The sequence below is a fragment of the Oryctolagus cuniculus genome, chromosome 9 (genome assembly GCF_051225735.1).
Source record: "Oryctolagus cuniculus isolate XC-2025 breed Fujian yellow rabbit chromosome 9, ASM5122573v1, whole genome shotgun sequence".
NCBI classification, from domain to species: Eukaryota; Metazoa; Chordata; class Mammalia; order Lagomorpha; family Leporidae; genus Oryctolagus; species Oryctolagus cuniculus.
In genome coordinates, this window is record NC_142875.1 from 10896039 (window position 1) to 10920722 (window position 24684).

At 39.3% G+C, this 24684-nt stretch overlaps 1 protein-coding gene across 8 annotated transcripts in view; it reads left to right on the plus strand.

Annotated features, from left to right (window-relative positions):
• Nucleotides 1–24684, plus strand: part of FGF14 (fibroblast growth factor 14) — an 849823-nt gene that overhangs the window by 691662 nt on the left and 133477 nt on the right. Inside the window, exon 4 of one of the 8 annotated variants that reach the window (XM_089303456.1) lies at nucleotides 422–616. The exons of 6 other annotated variants lie outside the window; for them this stretch is intronic. In XM_089303456.1, the coding sequence (XP_089159582.1) occupies nucleotides 422–601 (180 nt within the window). In that variant the 3' untranslated portion in view covers nucleotides 602–616. Of the gene's footprint in view, nucleotides 1–421; nucleotides 617–15893; nucleotides 16063–24684 lie in introns of those variants that run through there. One more of the 8 variants, XM_089303458.1, reaches the window with a different exon arrangement.

Genomic DNA, 24684 nt, shown 5'->3' on the forward strand with positions numbered 1-24684 from the left:
CTGTCCTCAATTTCTCAAGGGCACCCAGAGGAAGATGTCCAAGCCCCCTGCCTCATTCTACCATTAATCATATGCCTTATTGTGGGATCTATAACTCTGTGAAAACATCATGGAGCAGTGGTATTTTCTTGTTGATATTTACTCTTCTGTTTATTACTCGTTGGAGAATTCAAATGGAATGTCTCTGGCTTTTCATTGTAGTACCTTCTATTCCCCAGTTTCTTAATATTCTTCCATGATAGTCGCAGACACAAGGGAATATACCTCACCAGTAATTAATGCTCACAAATCGTTGTATGAATTCTTTGCTTGTCCCTGGCACTCATCCAGTCTCTGAATAACACTTGTACGTGCTCGTCCTGAGAAAATCATTCACTATGTATCCAGGTCTTTTTAACACCCCCTTTTCCCCCTCCCCCAGTCCTTTTCCTGTAGGTGCATAGAATTAAAATCTGCTGTGGTTAACAGTCACTGGTCACCAACATCCCCTACAGGTGAACCAAGCACCTCAGCTGAGGACTGCCCATCTGGGGACAGGGAAGACAAAGCTATAACTAAGCAAGATTCCAAGTTCAACCGATTATCTCAAGATGCTCTTTAAAATTGAAAATTCTGGCCGGCACTGCGGCTCACTAGGCTAATCCTCCACCTAGCGGTGCCGGCACACCAGGTTCTAGTCCCGGTCGGGGTGCCGGATTCTGTCCCGGTTGCCCCTCTTCCAGGTCAGCTCTCTGCTGTGGCAAGGGAGTGCAGTGGAGGATGGCCCAAGTCCTTGGGCCCTGCACCCCAATGGAGACCAGGATAAGTACCTGGCTCCTGCCATCGGATCAGCGTGGTGCGCCGGCTGCAGCGCGCCGGCTGTGACGGCCATTGGAGGGTGAACCAACGGCAAAGGAAGACCTTTCTCTCTGTCTCTCTCTCTCACTGTCAACTCTGCAAAAAAAAAAAAAAAAAAATGAAAATTCTTCCATTCTTGACCTCTTGGAATGGGTCACTGACCTTAATAGCTATCTCAAATTTAATATGATATTTAATGTATGAGTACTCTAGGAACCTATGATACTATATGCATGATTTTGGTGTACAAATATACCAAATTCTTGAATATATACACATACCCATATAATTCTGTATGTGTGTGTGTTTTTCATTGGAATTATGCATTGTGCTTAAGTTATACATACATGTATTCAAATATTCTGGCCAGATTTTTTGTGTATATTTATGAAATGCTAAATGATAGTTGTCAAACATACATTTTAAAGCTTTATTTCCATGCTTTGTTATAAAAGTTTTGTTTGAGAGGCAAAAGTATAGACAGAGGGAGAGACGGAAGTCTTCCATCCACTGGTTTACTCCCATATGGCTGCAATAGCCAGAGCTGGGCCAATCCAAAGCCAGGAGCCAGGAGCTTCTTCCAGGTCTCCCACAAGGTGCAGGGGCCCAAGCATTTGTGCCATCTTCTGCTGCTTTTCCTTGCCATTACCAGGGAACTGGATCAATGTAGAGCAACTGGGATTCGAACTGTTGCCTGTGGGATGCCTATGGCACAGGCAGAGGCTTAGCCTACTACACCACAGCACTGGCCCTATTTCCATGCTTTAAAAATACTTCTTTTTTTCATGATCTTTTCCTGTGGTTTCCCTCCATAGTACAAATCAATTGCATACCTCATCCAAGTTGAAAGTCACCCTGTTCTTTTTATCTTGGCAAAGATACCATGAATCTACAGTAATAAGGAAGCAAGTATGGCACTTCAGAGAATTTCCATCTAATACTAATTGCAGCATCCGGAGTTCATTCGATTCCCATGACGGAAAACCTCAATGCATAGGATGTAATTGATTATGACCTAGCAAGAATGTCATTGTCCTATCTACGGCCACTACATGGAAAGGAAAAACAATTGAGAAACATTTGCAAAGAGTAAATTATGTAAAACTAATTTTAAGAAGACTTTTGGGCAAAAGACAAATACGAAACATTCGATTTTTCTATTTTTAGAGGAATAGGTAACAAATGTACTTTGAGGCTATCCAAATTCAAGTGCCCTTTGATAGGATATAAAAGAAGAACTTTGGGTAGAGAGCAGAAAGCATGCTGGGTCTCAGGAGAACAAGACAAATGCTGGTAATAAACAGCAGCGGCAAGTTGTCCTCAGCCACATTAGAGAATGGAAAAAACACATCACAAATAGAGCGAGGGAGGGCGCAGATTCTACTTGGCCATCATGGAACTAGAGCCCGCCTGACTCTTGATTTCTAGCCCCCATCAAAGGGTGGGTGAAAGCCCAGTCTAGAGTGTCCCACCATCCACAATTACTTTGTCTGCTGGAGACCCATGGCCACTTCCACTTGTTTTGCCTTCCTAAAATATTCTTTTAAAATATTTGAAAGGCAGAGATGGAGGAGAGGGGGAGAAAGGGAGAGAGATTCTCCACCATACACTGGTTTACTCCCCCCATGACCACACACCAGCGCTGGGCTAGGCCAGAACCAGGAGTTTCATCAAGATCTCCCTTGCAGGTGCAGGGCCCAGAGGCCTTCTGCTATCTTCTGCTGCCTTCCCAGGCACATTAGCAGGGGACACAAAACAGTGTTCATATGGGATGCCAGCTTCGCAGGTGACATCTTAACCCACTATGCCACAATACTGGCTTCTCTAAACTACTCTTCTCGAGTGACGGCTATGCTTGGTTAGTGCTGTTCTCCAAGCAAAGAAACAAGTTGGTGATGTTTAGCTTCCAAAGGGTTACACTTGTGACAGAATTAGCTGAAGGAGATTAGTGGCAATCTTAAAAACCATTGCGGTAGTCCAAGTGAGGGTGCTGAAGATTCGAGTTAAGAAAGCAAACTAGGGGCTGGCACGGTGGCACAGAAGTTAAAACCCCAGCCTGCAGCACCGCTGGCATCCCATATGGGTGCCAGTTCGAGTCCTGGCTACTCCATTTCTGATCTGGCTCTCTGCTATGGTCTGGGGAAGCAGTGAAAGATGGCTCAAGTCATTGGACCCCTGTACCTACATGGGAGACCTGGAGGAGGCTCTTGGCCCCTGGCTTCGGATTAGCTTAGCTTTGGCCATTGTGGTCATTTGGGGAGTGAACCAGTGGATGGAAGACTTCTCTGTCTCTTTCAAATAAAAATCTTAAGATAGCTGGAACGTACAAACTATAGAACATTGCTCTTCTTGCTTTTTGGGACAGCACAGGTGGGTGTGCATGTGTGTGCATTTGTGTATGTTTGGAATGATCTGAAGGCATTCAAGAGGGATGTGCCGCCTTCAGCTTGGCTGCAGTGACAGCCACTCTGTTTTGTAAAGGAAGGCACTACCTGAGCAGGCTAACTTTGTTTCTTTACCTATCTATTCTGCGGGGCCTGGACACATTAGTGTTTGCAGCTCCTGAACTAGAGGCCTGGAAAGGATGAGAGACATTTGAAAGTGTTTTTGAAGGAACTGGGAGAGCTCCATCGAGTCTGGGGTTGGTGGTCATGGAGTCCTGATACTCCGATGTGACTACTCATCAAGAGGTGAGCTATGATGTTTTAGATAGCAAACAACAGAAGAAGGGAGAGATTAGGTAATCAAAAATGCTCCATTTGGCTTTGGACTCCCTGGGTTTGCCCATACCCTATCCAGTACGATTATTGTTCCACTACATGACTATTGTGTGACAATAAAGTACATTTATCCTGGGAGGGTCAAGTCTAAGGCTGCCTTAACTAGAGTATAGATAGAATTTTTCTGTTCTGAAGGGCAGTAGTTTTCATTTTCCCATTGCATTTGAGACAAAGATGAAGAAATGGGGTCAAGGGCATCAGCATGTGTGAAAGTAGATATTTATGGAGCTGGCATTGTGGCCAAATGAGTTAACCTGCCACCTGCAATGCTGGCATTCTATATGGGGACAGGTTTGAGTCCTGGCTGCTCTACTTCCAATCCTGCTCCCTGCTAATGTGCCTGGTAAAGCAGTAGAAGATGGCCCAAGTCCTTGGGGCCTTGCATCCATGTGGGAAAACCTGGATGAAGCTCCTGGTTTGGCCTGGCCCAGCACCAGCTGCTGGGGCCATTTGGTGAGTGAACTAGTAGATGGAAGCTCGCTCTCTGTGTAACTCTGTCTTTCAAATAAATAAAATAAATTTCATCTTAAAAATAGATTTTTTAGAAATAACTTTATTAAATAACACAACTTTCCTAGAAAGCTTTCTAATATATATTACTTAATTCCCAAGTATACAGAATTTATAGAGGCAATGCTGAATGACACAGCAAAAAGACTAGCTGATTTAAAATTAGAATGTATGCCTTCATAGAAATGATGCTAGTAATACGGGAAGTCCTCAAAGTGTCTCATAGTGGTTCACAAACTGCCACATACATAAAACTTAATCAGTTAAGATAGCCTGGTCATCATCTGCATGTCAGAACATCAACCTGCAGATTCCAAGATTCCAGTTCAGAACATGTACCGGATGGTTCCAATGCAGGTGCCTGCAGGAGCACACTTTAGGAAACTGTAGATCAATATGTGTTCAACAAATGGTGACATTGAGATTCCATGTTTTCAGATTTACCATTGATTATTACTATTGCTGTAATTTAAAAGTGTGTGGCCCAGTTCAGCCCCTTTGAGGAATACAGAATGACTCCACCAGGGTGGTGCTCAGCTTTCTGTTGACCTAACGAGCTTCTGGCTTTGGTTGCTCCATTCAGTCCATAGAAGGAACAGGATGAGAAATTTGTATTTTAGTGCCAACATATAAGGGTAGACAAGAATTTTGCAGATGCTTGAGAAAATAAAGCAATGCAAAATGGAAACAAAGTGAGATATTGTATGTCAAACCAATAATGACTGGTTTGCAATCCTGAAAAAACCTAACAGTCTATATATGTAAAGCTCTGGGGAAATGGCTTAAGGTTATCAACATGGGCCTCCCAGACACCTGCTGAAATGGGGGTGTGACTGCATGAAAGTGACCTATCAGAGCAGGCTCTAAATGTCAACACATTGGGGTTGCTTGAGAAATGAATTTTAAAAAGCTAATAAAATATATCTATGACTAATGAATTGCTTGTTTCCCTCACCCTTTTATATTTTCTTTGGGACTTCATTTTCTTTATATCTAAGCAGAGCCTTCCCACGCATGTGCTATTTCAGGAATAAGGGGAGACTTATTTCCCCATCTCTAGGTGATCAGCAGTCCCCTAGCACTTAGCACAGGGAAGAAGTCCACTTTTGAATGTTTTTCTTCTGTGCTCTGTGTACAGAATGTGGTGATCTCTACTAGACCCATCATTATAAAATGTATTAATGATACCCAAACTATAGTACACGCCTAATGAAAACTAAACACATATCTAATCACAAGAGTCTACAATCACATATAGAAAAATAATTTCTACTCAATGTAATTATATAAATAAATATCCAAGGCATTTCTAGTGTAGGTATATAGGCTCAAGGGTCAAGCTCTGGAGGTAGAGGTGTATGTTAATAAAATCATCTATTTGCTCATTCAGCAGGTGGGTGCATTTCATTGGTAGTATGCTGTAGGTGCTGGGGCTTAGAGGATTAATGAAAAACCTGGTCTAAAAACAAAAATGTTTGAAAGGCAAATAGAAAGGAGTTATGCATTCTGAGGATATCTTGACTAGAAGATTTCTATGAATTCTGCTCCTCTTACCCTCAGGAATTTTTACTCCATGAATATATTTATTTCCTAGAATTCCCTCAATAGTGATGGTTATGTAGCAAGTCTTTCATCTATTATTCTTGACTGATTATTGTTAAAGTGGAATCAATTTCCACAGCAAATATTACTAATTTATTCCTTGGGGACTCGGGTTTGTAATATTTACTGTGGATGTCATCTATTTGCCCACTGACAAACAAGAAAATGAGGCTGTTTATTTGTCAAGTTAGACCCACAGAAAACAATGATTTCCTTAAAGAATAGAAAAGCCCACAATGATAGAATGCAAAGTGGCAACATCTGTGTCCTCACATGACCATATTCCCAATGTGAGCAGCAATGTGTTCTCTCTGAGAATCTCCCAGCAAACAGTCATCAAACTTGATCTCTACTGCGTGCTGCTACCACTGAACATTGTAGTGCAGGAGCATGAGTAATGATAATTAGGCCATGGGCTTTATTTCTTTGTATAAAATGACACAAAGTACCTGCTTTTTTAAAAAGCTTTCTAGTATCAAAGCAAAAGAAACATGAATGTTGCTGCAGTTTTGCTTAAGGCAAAAGCTTTATGAAATACTGTAAATACTAACAATTTAGGTCGATGAAAATTTTTTCCTATTTGTGGATGGTGTATGATTAGATGGTAGACGTGAAAAGAATATTTTTATATACAAGGAGTTTTAAAGTCAATCTAAAAGATTGAGTCCAAAATGATAGATGCAATGTATTTTATTTTAAAGAGTTACGGGGGGAGAGGGGGCAGCGCCATGGCTCACTTGGTTAATCCTCCACCTGTGGTGCCGGCATCCCATATGGACGCCAGTTCTAGTCCCAATTGCTCCTCTTCCAGTGCAGCTCTCTGATGTGGCCCAGGAGGGCAGTGGATGGCCCAAAAGCTTGGGTACCTGTACCCACGTGGGAGACCAGGAAGAATTTCCTGGCTCCTGGCTTCAGATCAGTGTAGCTCCGGCTGTAGCTGCCATTTGGGGGGTGAACCAAAGGAAGGAAGACCATTCTCTCTCTTTCTCTCTCTCATCGTCTAACTCTGTCAAATAAATTTTTAAAAAAAGTTACAGAGAGAGGTAGAGACAAAGAGAGGTCTTCCATCCACTACTAGTTCACTCCCCAAATGGCTGCCATGGCCTGAGCTGCGCAGATCCGGAGCCAGGAGCTTCTTTCGGGTCTCCCACTTGGGTGCAGGGGCCCAAGGACTTGGGCCATCTTCTACTGCTATGCCAGGTCATAGCAGAGAGCTGGATCAGAAGAGGAGCAACCAGGACTAGAACCAGTGCCCATATGAGATGCCAGCTCTTCAGTCCAGGGCTTTAAACCGCTGTGCCACAGTGCCAGCCCTGATGCAGTGTATTTTAGAATGAACCATCTCTTGGTTTTCAATCCCTATCCCATAAAAAATTGCAAGAACTGCATAAATTCTAAGAAAGTGAAAATACCATAAAGTGAATGGCAATCTAATTTAAAACAATAGCTACTAAAACTTGCGGCAAGTTGTGTTTCTTTAAAAATTATTTACATATTTTGGAAGACTAAAACTGCTATATACCATACATCCAGAGCTGATATATTTTCTTTATTTTTTAGATGATAATTCTTTTTTATACTCTGTTTCCACAGCTTTTAAAACTACAGGAATATTGAAATCATGTTATGAGTTTCATGCACATTGAATTTTAGTTTTGAATGATTCCTTCATGGAAAGATGATTGTGTTCTGTGCTCCTTAGAGTTTCACTGAAGTTTTTTATTCTTGAGATAATTCATTCGGTTTAGAACACAGTTTCATGGGGAGGTACACAGTGTACTCTGAACAAGGACATATTGGATCTCTTAGGAGTTTTATTTGGAGTTAGACATTGGTTTTAAGCTCAGACCACTATATTAAAGAGTGATGAATCACATGTTATTAGGCGTGCTCCAACCCATGCAAAGACATCATAATTGGTTGCTATTTGCTGTTCTGCTAGATAGAACTAGAATGTGATGGGAACAAGATCTTTTTGTAAGGCTTTGGAACCATTACATTTTTACTCTCTGACAAAGTAGGTACTTTATTTGGTCATTAATCCTGATCATTAGTTGTCAGAAATAGTGACCTGGACAAATGTGAAATGTTATTCTGGTTTACTTTTAGTACAACTAGTCACTAATGGCAGCAATCTGACAAATGGCTAATATTTGTTTATGTCATAAGTGAGCATTTAATGATGATACAATAAACTGTATATGCCCTTCATGCGGCTCTAATGACAACATATTGATCCTTAATCACTCCATCAACATAGACTCCAATTACCTTACCTGTCTATCAACTATGGACTCTTTATAACATTGCTTCTACCACTGATACCTTATATTCAGGGCATAGGAGATGTCTGCATGGTGAATTATTTTCTGTAGTGAACAATACTATGTTAAGGTTTACGTGTTGGTTTCCTGAACTGTGCTTAAGACACAGCTTTGAAGAAATCAGGGTTTCCTCTTGCTTACAAGCAATGAGGAATAAAATTACAACATGATGTATATTGCCTTGAGCATCGCATATTTATTATGGTCTGAGAAACAACTATGCTAATTACATAAAATGATTATAATATAAAGATGCAAAATCACTCATCAGCACGGTCTGTCATCAAGAGGTATACTCATGTCATGCTTGTTATTGTGTTAAATGGTGAGATGAAGGTTAGAAGAATTATCCAACACTGGAAGCAGTTGCAATGCCTACTGCATTACTAATTTCAATATTACCAAATAATGTTTTGCTTCCCATCCTGTAACCATTTATTGCTCTCAATAGAAGCAATAAAATTGTTTTAGTATTAAGAATTTATTAGTTATTGAAAAATATTTTTCTTCTTGGCTTTTAGTAATGAATTGATATCACAAATTAGCTAACCTTGCCTGCCACTTAAAAGTGGCCATTATGCCTAACTCCTACACTTTCTTAATTTTAATATCAATTAAGCATATATTTCTAGAAACAATAATGGAAAAACAAACTGTTTCAACTGCTCAAAATTTTTAAAGACAATTTTTACCTAGGGATAAAGTAAGAAGCATTTTCTTAATATCCATGGAGAAATAAACTCTCAACTCTAATGTTCAATATCAAATTAAAATAAAGGAGGAAATTATTAAGAAATTGTTCCATAGGTGCCATAAATTGTTTATCTATTTTCCTAATGCAGTTTGACTCATTTGAAATACTGTTTTATAGAGTTAGTGCAGCCAAATGTATACCCAGGAGAAATAATTGTGAGCCTTTATTTAATTTAAAATTACATTACATGAGAAGGCTTGCACATTGAAATGGGTAGAAAGAATTACCTTGGGCAATAGTTCCTCTGTGTTTATATAAAAAGTTAGCCTTTTGTAGGAATTTTACTGCAGACAAAGTTCTTATTAATTTTTTCAGCATTAATGCAATAAAAACAACCAAAAGCAGAAAAACCCCGTCTTGGCAATTGTCGCTCCCCGTCTTCGTGGAGGAACGACACTAAACCCTGCCTAGGCTTCATATCCGAGTCACGGCACCATTATGTCGCTCCCCCTCTTCGTGGAGGAACGACACAGGACCCTGCGCTGTTCTTTCGTCTGCTCGGCCCTCCCCGGGATTGCTGCTGGTTCTTCCCGGGTTGGCTACTATCCCTTCCACCTCCGTGGAAGGGCAGTTCCCCCTGGCCACATTCCCCACTTCCGCAGGGGAGCGGCACACCGCCGGCCGGCTTTCTCGGGGGCTGCACGGGTTCCCTTAGATGTTCCCCATAGATGTTCCTGGTGCATGCCGTCTCTCTCCTCCTTTATAGTCCTCCTCCGCCAATCCCAACTCGGCTGCCCACACGCCGAGTACGCTGCTCTCCAATCAGGAGCAAGTCCTACAGTTAATTGGTTGAACTGGAGGCAGCTGTGCGGAAGCTGTTTACTTCTCTCCCAGCGCCATATTGTGGGAGAGCAGATGCATAGAATAAGTCTTAATTCCAGTAACAGTCTAGTCCGGTTTGCTCCCCACAGGCAATACATGGTTGTTTAAATGCACAGGGTGTTCCTCACTCTGGTTCTCTGGGCCTTAAAAACCACTTCCAAATTTGTTTTGTTGTGGTCAGTTCTTAGAACCCACTGGAAATTTTTCTGACATGTGAAGCCACTAACTCTCAGTACCAAAATATGATCTTATTTAAGATTCCTAATAAATAATAACTGCATTTGACACTATCTTCCTAACGGTGATTAGGGTAAATTACCAAATGTAATACATTGCAGTAGCCCTTAATTTCAATGATCAAATACTCCCTATAGGTATTTGAGGAAACACTGCACAGCTGACAACTTGTCAGTGTATACTACCTGATACAAGAGTAGAATGTTAAAGTAACCACCATTCTGTTCAGTAGCTGATTGTGTTTTCCATGAGTGTCAGCATTGTACCTAGATGCATTTGGTGCTTGGCAAATGCTAATATTGTGGTACAATATTAGATACATTTGAGCCACTGATGGTAGGAACAGTGGGTTGACGATGAGAAAATCTAGGGCCTAAATTCTGCAAATATGTGCAATCTAAACCCCCCGGGTTATCTTTAATGTATTAAATTATTCTTGCTCATTTCACTTTGAAATGAGTTTGTTAAGGGTAGTTCCATAACCCAAAGGGACTGAATGCAGAGAACAACCAGGCTTCAAAACATTCACAGAGAGAGGTGTGCGAGTGGGGATTCTGAAAGGTTGAGGAGGTACTGTGTTATAGTTAAAGAAGTTCTGGGATTTTATTTTTAGGGTAACTGTAGATAATGAAAATGTAATATATATTTCTTTATAAAAAATGGAGTGAAATATTAATTTTTCAGCATAAGGAAATGTTAAAAGTGTGAGGGGATAGATATATTTGCCGTGATCAGTCCTCATACAATTTACACATATGTCCAAACATAACACACTACTTCATAACTATGTACAATGTTTGTGTCAGTTAAGAAATTAAGCACATACACCTGGAAAGTTCATGGAAAGTAAATTCAAAAGGAAAATTGCTTTTCCTATAAACTTTTGGAAGCCCAATTGAACTGTTCCCAGTGGGGAGAAATACTCATTTTACTGTGTTCTGTGTGTAAGTGTGTGTGTGTGTGTATGTGTGTGTGTAAACTTTCTGTAATCACAAACTACTAAAATGTAATCTTCTCTTAAGTATATATCTTAAGTCTCTTTCTGCATACTCATTTGTGGAGTACTATGAGATTGAAGTCTTCAGGGTTATCATATATGATGCACAATCTGTAATTCATGTTATTTGTAATTCTCCAGAGGCAATGGTGTAGAATTCAATTGTCAGACTATTATAAGTGGTCGTGATAGATGGCCATGTACAATGGGAAGAGAAAACGCTCAGTTCAGAAGACTGAATGAGGGCTGGCAGTGCTACTAGCACCAGTTTAAGCACTTGTGCCTTCTGGATGACCTTGAGAATGCAGAATGACTTTTTTTTGTAACATGATGATGACATTTGAAATGCTTTCCAAGAAACAGATGAAACACTTGATTATGTTTTGTTTAATCTTCAGATATTGTGATTATGTTCTGGCAGAATGGTCGCAGCTAATTACATTAGGTCAGCAAACATTGCCATGCCTATCATATTCATGTTAGGAACAAGTTGGCATTTCACCAGCTGTGCACTTAGCCTGGCAGGCTTGCTGCCAGTGGCAGTGTTCTTTCTCTGACGCTTCTTTTACCACAGAGATCTCAATGATAAAACACCGGTTTAGTAGTCAATGGATGGGTGCTGTGCCAGTTTTCCTCCAATGTGCTCTGCGATCACTCTTAGAAATTTGGGGATGACTAAAATTATGATAACTGCCAGGAGCTTTATATTTATGCAAGACTGTGTATGCAAACTTGTATATAATCTCAAAGATGTTCAAAAAGTGAATCTTCCAAAATAGTCCTCACACAATTTGAATCTTTGTAAGAGATCTGCAAATGTAGTTGAATGTATTAGTTTGTATTTCAGTTGTATATCTGTAGCAGTGCAATACAGAGCACATAGTGTAAGTGATGAAATTTGTCTTGTACCACATATTAGTATTTCTAAAGCCTTTGGAAAACAGCAGTTATTGTGGTAGTGCAGAGATGTCTGAGACCAAATTGAAAACGAAGCCATCTCTTTTTTTTTTTCTTAGAAAAAAAGGCTAAAATTTATTTTCTCACAGTTCTGAAGGCTACAAGTCTGAAATCAAGTTCTGGGAGGCCATGCTTTCCAAGGAAAACTCTGCCTGGGAGTTTTCAGGAACTTGATTTGGGTCTCCCACATGTGTGGTGGAAATCCAAGGTACGTTAGCAGGAAACTAGACTTTAGCATGAAATAGCCAGGGCTTGTTACCAGGCAGTCTGGAACAGGATGAAGGCATCCCAAGCTGTGGTTTAACCTACCCCCCCCCCCCAACACCTACCACCTTGAGGGTTTCTTTACACACTTTGTTTCTTAAAATGTTATTCTGAAGTAGATCTGATATATAAGCAATAATGAAATGAGCCAGATGCAAAAAGATAAATACCACATGTTTTCTCAAATTTGTGGTAGTTAACATAGAGAATATCAAAATTGTGTGTGTGTGTGTGTGTAATATAATTCTACATATAAGTATCGCTAAAATTAAGCTATCTCTACAGGTAACCATTTGGATGTCAGAAATAAAATTAGTGGATATAAATTCCATTAATGGCAGGTTAAAATATGTACACAATGGATAACTGAAAATCAGTTTATACTTTTTAACCCCCCATAAAGTACAGGCCATAATATGTGGCAACTTTTAAAATATGTGTTTGAATTTAAGAGGCACATGTATCATCATTGCCTTCACTAGAGAAATGTGTTGGTTCTAGGATACTATCAAAGTTGCTACTTTAGATGGTTATCATAACCGCTTCTTCACCTGGCGGGGTGAGAATGCCAGGCACCACCTCCAGCATCAGAGTAGATAGCAGATGGGTTAACGAGAAAATCACCTTGGAACAGAAAAGGAGCAGGTGCAGGCCAAGGCTGGCTGTTCTGCACACACTGTCATTGTCTCCATCTAAGTGCTTCACGCTGTGCATTCTCACGACGTGAATTAGCCGCCATCCCTTTCATTCAGTTCTCTCACACACGAGGATCTAGGTACTTCTAATGCATCAACCTGATTCTGGCATTTCCAAGTATCAACTAAGTTGATTACTGTGTTTTCCATAGTTACGCATTCAACACACATTATTTGTGGGTGGAGTCTGTTTCAGTTCCTGGTATTTAAATGATGACCTAAATTAAATTTAGTTTCATATGAATATTCTAAATAGTGTAATATTTTATGTACTAAGCTCTCTTGCTTTTAAAACATTTAAGTGATTATGCATTAAACACAGCATATGTTTGCATGTGGTTTTGGAAAAACAGACGTCCTATACCATGAGTCCTTCTGTGGGAGAAATGGGGCCAGGCAGGGGAAAGAATCGGGTGTCTTGACACCAAGCATCCTAACTGTATATTGTTTGGCCTATTAGGAGATCTTTGAGTCCTGATTTTCTGTCCTGTAAAATACTTCCACCTTATGAGATAGTCATAAATCTTCAAGTAGTCTATACAAAAGTACTTTTGCCAGAATCCACACTTCAGAGTTTTTCCTACAAATATCGCTAAGCGTTAGCATGCAAAGGGTCTTACCATTTCACATCATCTTTTTGTTGACTTCTGCCAGAAAGTAACTCAGGGTTATTCTTCCCTCTTCAGCTAGAGGATAAAGTGGTGTCATACACAAAAAAAGACCCAAACTCTTCAGTATTTAAAAATTGTTGGGGGGGGGGGAGGGGCTGTGCTGTGGCTTAGCAGGTAAAGCCACCACCTGCAGTGCCGGCATCCCTTATGGGTGCTGGTTCAAGTCCCGGCTGCTCTACTTTCGATCCAGCTCTCTACTATGGCCTGGGAAAGCAATAGAAGATGGCCCAAGTGCTTGGGCCCTGCACCCATGTGGGAGACCTGGAGGAAGCTCCTGGCTCCTGGTTTTGGATCAGTGTAACTCTGGCTGTTGTGGCCAAACTGGGGAGTGAACCAGCAGATGCAAGACCTCTCTCTCTCTCTCTCTCTCTCTCTCTCTCTCTGCCTCTCTCTGCCTCTCTGTGTAACTCTGACGTTCAAGTTAATAAATAAATCTTTTAAAAAATTGTTTGGAAAATCTCCCATAAGGAACATTGTCATCCTTGTTTTTATGGTGGTAGGTGGTTCAAATTGTAGTGATGTTGACATACATAGCAACTGACCTGTGATGTAATTACTTTAGCTGAATAAAAACACCTCAGTGGTGTAAATGTCATTTCAAATGTTACTTTCTTCTTGCTGCTTCTCCCCTGGGGAAGTCTTTCCTGGCCCCACAGATTACATGGAGAGCAGCGTGTGGCCCAGGAAGGCATCAGCTCAAGGGGCAGAAGTGCTGACTGACTGTCATCCTAGCACATTATATCATAAATTCAGGAACAGTTACTTTGGCTACCTTGGCACGTGGCCGTAAGTTCTATCCCTCTACTAAGGAGAATCTGAACTTTAAGGGTGATATTGGGTGTGCTAAGGTCATCCTATGCTCCCCCTCTTTTTTTCATTCCCCATCTCAGTCCCAGCACCATAGAAGAAATCGGATAGAATTCCCATAAGGCAGACAGGGATATTTGAATGAGAGCAGGCAGAAATGCAGCGAGTAGGGATGACAGTCAACATAGACTGCATGCCTTCTATTTCAGAAAAGAGTCAGTTTAGGTGGAAAACGTTTGCATTTTTTAACAGCTCTTACTATGCTGATATGCTACTGAGTAATTCACAATTTTTTCTGTTTTTTTTAAGTTTCACAAAGTCTGATGATTTTTAAAGACAGCTGGAATAACTATTTTATGTAATGTTTCAATTGATCAGCTGACAAGCTCATAGCAAAATAAATCTACTTTTTTGGACAACATTTTTTTAAGATTTATAATTATAAATTTATAATTTATAATTAACTTCATTATATTAACTTCATTAATAGACCAGTATTTCTTTATTTAAGGCCTATAATCATCATAATTTTCTATTAATGTGAAATGTCCTTTGATATCACTAAAATGACCTAGAGACAATCCCTGAAGTGGATTCCATAAAAATTATATCTCATGTCATTTTTTATGTTCTGAAGCTGTGTTAGGTATACATTAAAATTAAAAAAGGCTTATATAGGATTATAAAGGGAACTTGTCATTGCTCTTCAAATTAATTTATTTAAGATTAATTTGATATACTTCATCTTTGATGTTTAAGATTTTAAAAATGGAATGTAATTCACAGTAATTATTATTTCAGTAAAAATTTTATTCCAACGTGCAGTATCAGTATGTATCCTAAATCATATCCATAGGGTGGTCATTCCATGACTTCACTTAGGTTGATTTTGAAAATATGGTTTACTTAATTGTGGGATATGTCTGGGTCCTTCTGACAGCAAACATCGAAAGCAAAATTATCACATTCTACTCACATTTGTAAGAGAGAGATGGTGTTACAAAGCAAACGCTAGTATTTATGTTGGTGATCTATGTATTAGTGAAAGAGTGTTTCTTCTATGTTCATCTGTGAAATTGGTTTCAGTGTATTTTCAATTTTTCTGTTTGTAATTCTGTCATATTGGAGGAGTATAAATAATTATTTTCATCCTACCTATTTAACGTAAGTGTGAAAATTAGGGAAGTTTCTAGATATCCAGGTTGCCAATATGAATGAAATATTAAGGTGTTACTTATAAATGATATTGTAAAAGGAAAGGGAAAATACAGACTTAGTTTAGTTCAACTGCTGATACATTTTAAAGAGCAAAAGGCATAGGTTATGACTTTAAGGTTTATTTTTTATTTAAAAGGTAGAGTTACAGAGAGTGGGAGAGGCATATAATAATGGCTTCAGTATCATAAAATAAGAAAAATGTAAAGCTATAGTATTATACAATAATATAGTTATCAAATATTACATTTCTTATTAACATAGGCAAACAAAATGCAATGCTTGGTATAATAATTAACATTTATTAACCTGCCAGTTTTATAAATTTTTCATGAGTTTTAAAAATCACTGGAAGTATATTAACAAACTCTTAAGAAACTCTGGCTTGAGATCTTATTCAATTTTTTTTAGTTTGTCGTAGCTTTGGGATCTGCAAGGAGGGAAGGCCTATACTTCCGGAAATGGAGAGTCCCTACCTGTACTTCTGGGGACAAAAAGTCCTTGTCAAGGTCCCCATGGGTGCCTAAAGGTCAACCAATGAGGATCAGACCCACCTCAACCTTTAACCCCCATGCCCTGTGTCTATAAAAGCCCTCCCAGCCTCTGACGCGCAACTTCTCCGGCCCCCACTCCTCGCCTGGGAGCAGAATCCCAGTAAAAACTTGTGAGTTGATTCGTCTGCCTGGGAAGATTAGTTACATGCCAGACACCTTGCAGTTTGTATGTCTACATTTTCTATTTTTACAAAAGATTTGTTTATTTTTAAATTAAAAAAAAACACTGTGACAGAAAGAGAATCCTCTATCTGCTGGTCCACTCCCCAAATGACCAGGAACCCAGAGCTTTTTCCAGGTCTCCCATGTGGGTGTAGGGGCCCAAACACTTGGGCTATCTTCCACTGCTTTCCAGGTACATTAGCAGGGTGCTGGATTGGAAGTGGAACAGCTGGGACTTGAACCAGTACCCTTATGGGATGCTGGCATTACAGGTAGCAGCTTAACTCACTACCCTACAACATTAGCTTCAGATTATGACATTTCAATCCATTTCTATTTTTGTTAAAGGCATTTATAAGGTTATTTGTCATATAGTTAATCTTTGTGCAAATTTCTACTTTTATATAATTTTACTACTGATTTTCCAGGTGTCAATAAAATGCCAAACTAATCAAAATGTTCATAGTAGAAATAAGGTACTACTTCTGATTACATATTTTTATATTACTCAATCCAGGCCATATAGCTTATCATATTTTTTTGAACTTTGACTTCCATCTTAGAGGTACCATGAATGAATTATATACACTTGGCAAATGAATTAGACACAACTCCTGTTAGTTAAAGTTGCTATCTGCATGATTTCACATGAACTGAATAGAGCATAATACAAAGAATCATGAGAAATACTCAGATCCCTGCATGTGAAACAGATCATTGGTGCTTTGACCAGATATATTCACTATCCATATGATTAAAGCTATGTGTTGACCTCTACGGCCACTGTGGCCCCTATAAGGAAGAGTCAATGCCCTCCCTGGAAAACAGAATTGTTGGCAACCTAATCTATATAGTCTTTTCCAACCCAGTGCCCTTTACCTTACCTTACCCCCAAAACAAAGAATAACCTTTTCTCTTCTTTAAACAAAGCAGATTATAGCAGCTCAAGAATAGGTCAGGTACCACTCTTTATTTGCTCCTAGGCACTTTGTAAGTCCAGGATTCCTGCTTAATTGCTCCATTTCTATGTCACCTTTTCTTTCTCTCTCATCCCTGATGTGTTTCCTGCCTCTCTCTGCATGCCTTCATTGTGGGATGTAACTTCCTGTGTTTACCACTACCCCCAAGTTATAATTAGTTCCTACCACCAGGAATGTACAAATTAATCAGTCACCTTTGTATTTTTCTTTGTAATGGCTACAGTAGAGATCTGTTTTTTTTTCCACAGTAGCAGAAATCTTTTGATTGTTTGGTGATTAGAGGACTTGTTTCCTACGTTTTCAAGTCAGATCAAAACTGTTATTTGTGAGTTTTGAAAGTTCTGTGCAAATAAAGACATATTAAGAAAAACATTGATGGTCTAAGATTGGAAATACTTCCAACGTGCAATCATAGGCTGTGATAACTGTTGTTATGGCTATTGAAAAATCCCCCAATTTTTAACAGTTCACATAATACTAAAATTTTCAGAAACTGCTTTTACCAAATGAAAAGCGTGCTACCATAATTACATCTGTCATAGTAATCTTCTGTAGCCCAGGCATTTAATAATATCACTAAGCCCTGAGTGGTCACATATTTTTAAATTATGTTTTCTTTGAAATGCTCTGCTTCTTCATTTTCTGACTGTTGTTTGCATTTCTGCAGTTCCATGGCATTTACAAAGAACTAGCAGATGCATAGAGTGGTAATAAATAGCTTGTAAGATACATCCTTCTGGGCTCAGAGTTCACATCTCAATTAGATCATGGGCACCGACTGTTATTCTACCACGCACTAGAGAGAATTAGCCCATATGCAAGATTTTGCTGGATCTAATTCCGTCTCTGGACATTTCTGCAGTGTCAGGGGCCATGGTGTCTGGCACATCCACAGCCTGATAGACTTCCCATCATCTCTATGGTCTTAGTTAATTGTTTTTGGATTCCCAGGGCATGTTGAAGCACATGCATTACTTCCATGGAAATATGTCTCCAGAAAATTGTGATGTGTGATATAAGTGAACTATATTCTTCCCGTACATTGGTGAGACTGTAAATTGAGGATACCAGTGATTATTACATTTTATCACTTAATATGTGGAAATCATGAAATAGGAAAAGCATTAACTGTGCTGTGTATGCAAATTCCACAGAATCATATGTTGCAAAATTTCTAGTGATGTTCTATTATCAGACAAAAAATAAAAACACAAAGGAAACTTGTCCACATGGAAAGAGAACTTGAAATTTGGTTAACATGGGCTTACATAGGAGGATGGAACCTGTTAACGTGTGATTATTGTGATAAACGGTCTTTAAATTTATGTCCTGTATTCCCCGGAGCTCCAAAGCTAAAAGGATTCTGTGCATGGCAGTGTTTCCTTGCATGATCCTGAAGCCAATATTCACAAATGCTGTCTTTAGTTGGGTTAACAGTACAACATCATAATATTTTAAGGCGTTGGGGCTATGAATGAGTGAAGTAGAAAATCAGTGATTGCTAGTCTAGCAATGTGTCTGGCCTTCATAGCTTTAGTAAACTCCCAAAAGTCTCAGTAATGCAAAGATCTCCTTTCTACAACATATTGGTCATGAGTTTAAGAATCTTAATTTTTTAAATTTAAGATTTATTTATTTATTTGAAAGTCCGTGTCACAGAAGAGGGAGAGACAGAGAAAAAGAGATCTTCCATCTGCTGTTTCACTCCCCAGATGGCCACACTGGCCAGGGCTGTGCCAGGCTAAGGCCAGGAATTTTTTGCAGGTCTCCCTTGTGGGTGGCAGGAGCCCAAACACTGGGGCCATCTTCTGCTGGTTTTCCAGGCCATTAGCAGGGAGCTGGATCAGAAGTGAAGCAACCAGAACATGAACCAACTCCCATATGGGATGCCTGTGGTGCAGGTGGTGGCTTTATCTACCATGCCACGATGCTGGCCAAGAATCCTTTATTTTAAGAGTTTTCAGAATGTCCTCATGTTTGTGGGTATGAACAGAAGACATGTAAAACCACTTCTTTAGTTGAAAGGGCCTATATCCTTGAAATTGAAATTGACTGTGTCTCATAGCTCTTATTACATTTAAATCACTCTTTTCCTATCTTGTCCATGGTAACCTTTCCAGTGTGACACAGGTTTGCTTTATGTCTCACATTAAAATTCTTTCTTCCACATAATGAATCAAAAGATTCAGAAAACCAGCATCACCGAATTTGCTTTATTTGTCGCATGTTCTTGCCATCAATCCTGTAGAGTTTATGGTCTGTTTTTTTTTTTTTTCTTTTCTTTTCAAAGAATTTACTCTTTCAATATCCTCTCCTCTCTCTCCCCATGTGGTATTAATTACTTTTCTGTTGGGGCTGGCATTGTGGTCTCATGGATTGAGCCATATCCCACATGGAAGCAAGTTCAACTCCCAGCTGCTTCACCTCTGATCCAGCTCCCTACTGATGTGTCTGGGAAAGCAGCAGAAAGTGGCCCTGGGTTTGCTCCCCCTCCCCCACCCTGCCACCCACACGGACGTCCCAGAAGAAGCTCCTGGCTTCAGCACCTTTCCAGCCCCAGGTGTGGCGGCCATTTGAGAAGTGAACCAGTGGGTGGAAGATCTCTCTCGTCTCTCCCTCTCTCTCTCACTCTGCCTTTCAAACAAAGAAATAAATCTTCAAATATATATATATATGTGTGTGTGTGTGTGAAATTTTCTGCTAGGAAAACTTCCATTCACTGGCCATAAACTGGGACAAAGTCCACCTTCACTGATGGCCCGGGAGCAGATTTTGCCATTATTCCTTTTTATTCCCTTATATCTAGTTGCATATTCCCTGTTGGTCCTGCATCAGCAGGAAGCTGGAGTCGGAAGCCAGACAGGACTCAAATCCAGGTACTCCAGTGTGTGACTTCGGCACCCTAACTGGATATTAACCACAGGGTAAAATACTACACCAAGATGTGTGTAGATTCAACTCTGTAAGTAGAATAATATGCATAACTTACTCATTTTCAACCATGACTTTGGACTTGGAATACTCACTAACAATGAGGGCAGAACACATGACATGAGGCCAGATGTGGGCTGCTGGCCTGCTCTCGCTGTCACACTGTGCTCTGTGCAGCTCTCAGAGTGAGCGCATCCCTGCATACTTCACCATACTGTAGCTGTAACACAATGTGCATCAGCCCCTAAATACACTTCTCCTACTCCATCGGGTACACAATGAGGTGGTGCTAGAGCTTGGTTGGTTTTAATGCTGGAGAAAAAAAAAACTAGACCTATTGACTCTATTGAAATTAATATTAATCTCCAAAAAAGGCAGGACCCCAAGGAATGCTGAATAATATTTTTGATTAAATTTAATTTATTGCTAATTTTAAAACTTGATCATATGTTAGTTACAGATTCAACTATATTATAAACCCAGCCCCATCATAGGCACTTGATATATATGTGCTGTGGAAAACCTCAGTTCTGTGTATGTGTCCATGTAGGTGAATAGTCTTAGTTTGCCCAGGACAGTTCTGCTTCAAACAAGTTGTTCTGGTTTAAACATTAACGGATGTCCCAGTTTGGAGGATAATGTATATGATCATCATCACTACACTTATCTTTGACTTTGTTTTGTAATTAATTTGGGGATTGGCATACATTGATGTGGTAGAAACATTCCTTCAGCCAAAAGGATCAAACCAGGAAGAAACTCACTTGGCGATGCCTATTGATCTTCAAGCCGTACTGGTGAAGACATGCGGCTCTTTTCCCTCTCTCATCTCAGCTGTTGCCTCTGCTGTCATCATTCCTTTTCATGATGAAGGCTCTTTCTTCAGAGTAGTTAAGCATTTCTACCCTGTCCCCTATAGCATCCGTTGGTGGCTTTCTGGATTCTGAGTCTGTGTTTGACCTGTTGAAGCCATCAGTGTCCTGTCCTGTGGGGTTCTATGTCAAGGACCCTCTTTTTTTTTTCCTTTTACCATTTGCAAAACTAATATAGTACAGGTAATAACACTGGGAAGTGAAGCTTTCCCTTCCAAAGAGAATTGCCACTGTGTTGATTAGCAAGAAGTAGGCAAAGTCACAGTGCATTAAGATGAAGCTAACAGAGAGAGATAGAAGAGACACACAGAGGAGAGGAGGGTGCCACAACCATCACAGGTTGTGTTTGCTGAGAACAGAGAGGAATATTGGAAAAGGGACAGGAGAAACCTGGCGCCCCCTGAAACTTTATTGCTTTTCTCCTATTGCCTTGCATCTGAGCTTCCTCAGAAAAAGTTAGATATGAGCCTGGAACCATACCAAGTAAGCAGTAAACTTTGTTGCAGAGTTACCTTTAACAGATCAAAATGCTTCCACAGAACACTTGAACTATTTAAACACTGTTACGTACTTAACTGTATGCATAATTAGTTAGGTACTACATGAGGATCAGGTGGTTCCCATACGTGGCTGTAGTAAGTGTGGTATTTTCACATCCCAAACAAGTACATTCCTGGGGTCTGCTATACAAATGGCAAGAGGGAACAGAAGAGATATGAAGTCGAAATTGCACTCATAACTCAGGGACACCCAGAATATCACTGTTTCCATGATCCAACAGAGAGTCTGAGACATGACTCAAAGAAAGATTGATCAAAAGTTCATTTCTGTATCCTAAGGAAGGGAGAGTCATGGAACCTGGCCCGTCTGCAATTGCTGTCAAATCACTGATGCTTGGAAATTTATATTTATTAAATAAAAGTTTAAAAAAAAAAAAACAGAATAATGCCTGCCTTGTGATATTGTGAAAAAAAATCACTAATGCTAGGCCTCATCTTCACCACTCTGATGGTACATGTTGGCATCTGCTTCCTACTTGTGACTGCTTTTTACCCACTAGCCTTGAGCTTCATGTCTTTCATGGGAAGATGTTACATTTGAGTTAACATGATGTGATTTTGCATTATATGTGCTTAATAATAAATACTATTTATGTTTAATAGTAAGTCATCTTGGCTTAATGGAACTTTAAGTGCTCCAACTCTATTTTTTTTTTTCACTTGCTGAGTAGATTTAATTCCAGGGAGAAAAAGCCATATGTTTCTTTGACCTGGAAACTAGTGTAAACATATGAAAAGAGTCCTATTGATGGCTTATTGGGGGTATTTTCAGGTAATCTGCTATCCCTATGTGCACTGATTGCAGTGTATTCTAAGGCAATAAAATTAAACCTTGGGACAAATAATAATAACTCCTTCTTGTACATGCCTCTTGATCTTCTTAGATCAAAGACTAACTGCTACCAATGGCAGAGGCACCAGTTTTCATGCCAAATACCAATGGGAATATATCTCTACATGTTGTTTGGATTTCTCTGATTCCATAAAGCTCACACAAGAAAGTATAATGAATCAATTAACTTTACTAAAGGTAACTTCTAAGTTCCACATTTGAGATGATAAACAGCTCCCATGCTTAACTGTGTAAAACCCAGAAGATAACTATTAAAATAATCATATCTTTGTACTAATCCATCTTTTGTCTAGAGGCAAAAAAAATTGAAACTAAGGAAGCATGACAGGGATATTTATTAAATCATTGCAAAAGAATATACTCTTGATTTTGTCTGGATGGAGATAGATTTGAAAGTTTAAGGTGGAAGAAAAATGCATAAGCCATTGTAGGTAAAAAAAAAAAAATGCTGTATGTAGGAATTTACCCACGTTTTGTAGCTATTTGGTTGTTATCCATACAAAATACTACATTTACTACTTTTTATGAAAGATTTAAGTATGGGTAACAATCCCTTTGACTCAAATCCATGGCATCTTTTAACTATCGATTTATAAATCAGCCTCTTGTAACTATCAAGTTTATATAATGAAGTTGATGCATTGTTAAAAAGTATGAATCGGTGGATAAGAGTTTCCACACATCACTGAAAAGACATTCACAAACATTTTGAATAGTGGGAAAATGAAGTAATTGACACAATAACTGTTTTAAATAATTGATAAATAAGGAAATGTTTGCTTCAAATAAAATATAAGCTACACAAAATTAGGTATTGCTTCTCCTCAATGTATTTTAAATGAGGGGAAAATGACATAAAGCCTGTCCATATTATTATTTTATATTAAATAGAAAAGATGAGAGAACCAGAAAATCATTTGATAATTAAAAACAAATACAGAATTGCTTCTTTTTTAAAAAAAGATTTATTTTATTTATTTGAAAGGCAGAGTTACAGAGAGAAAAGGAGATCTTCTATCCACTGGTTCACTCCCCAAGTAGCAAAGGCTGGAGCAGGCTGATCGAAAGCCGGGAGCATCATCTGGGTCTCCCACGTGGGTGCAGAGGGGACATCCTCTGCTGCTTCCCCAGACACATCAGCAGGGAGCTGGACTGGAAGTGAGCAGGGACTCGAACCAGCATCCACATGGGATGCCGGCACTGCAGACAGCAGCTTAACCCACTGTGCCACAGTGCTGGCCCCGGAATCATTTTTTAAACGAATAGTTAGTATGCCTTCTGTGAGAGCAGATTTGAAATATCGGCGACTATCCACTTTACATTGGCATTAAGTGATAAGATATTTACAATTTATGACATTTCTTTCTCATTTGCCAAGAAGAGATTGACGCTTGGCTTCCTTTAAATAGTGTCTTCTCTAAGTGTTCAATCAGAAACGTTTATTAACCTGCTGATGTTCAGGGGACCCAAACATGCCAGCCATCTTCCCAGGAGTAGATTCATTTTGTTTTCTCCTCAGTCTGTGGAGAAGATATAGTAGTAATGCTATTTCCCTAGACAGAAACATCCAAGAGGAAAGATGGGGTACATACTGGGTTTTCACCACTTATTAAATTTTCTTCATTTTAAGTCTGTACACATGGAATAATATTCCAAATGATATGCCCTTTACCTAGGGCTTTCTCTAATATTCTATAAAGCATGATTCAACCTAAGTGATGAAAAAGAGCAATCGAGAAAGCAGTAGAGAAAATCTTTGAAGCTTTATGTTATGTTTTGTGGGGCATCTCTCCTGAACCCCTCTTTCAATTTTTGTGGCATTTACTAAACTACGAGCACTATTTTAATTTTTTTTTTCATGACAGTGGTAATTGGTCAAAACCTGGTCTGTCTCTTTATTTCTAAATATCACTTTCAAATGCTAAATTTTCTTTGACTTTTAAATAAATTCTAAAGCTTTTCTCAGGATCATAGTTGTGTGTAGGCTCAAATTAAATTTCCCATGGCATTTCATGGACCATTATTGCCAGAATTTCAGAGAGTCTAACTCTGCATTAAATTTAAAGATCATAAAATATATTTGATTAGACCATATTAAAACAGCGTGTGTTATCAGACACAGCGCAGTCCAGAGCAGTGGGTAAGTGTTAAATTTTTAAGTTCTAGTTGTTAGTCAACAGACACCATCGTTAGTGTGATCACAGCTTCCATGCTCATTTAAAGCAGTGAATTCCTGCTTTTGGCTACACATTGGCTAAGCTTGAAATCATGTTGATGCCTTTGAATCTGATCTAATGACC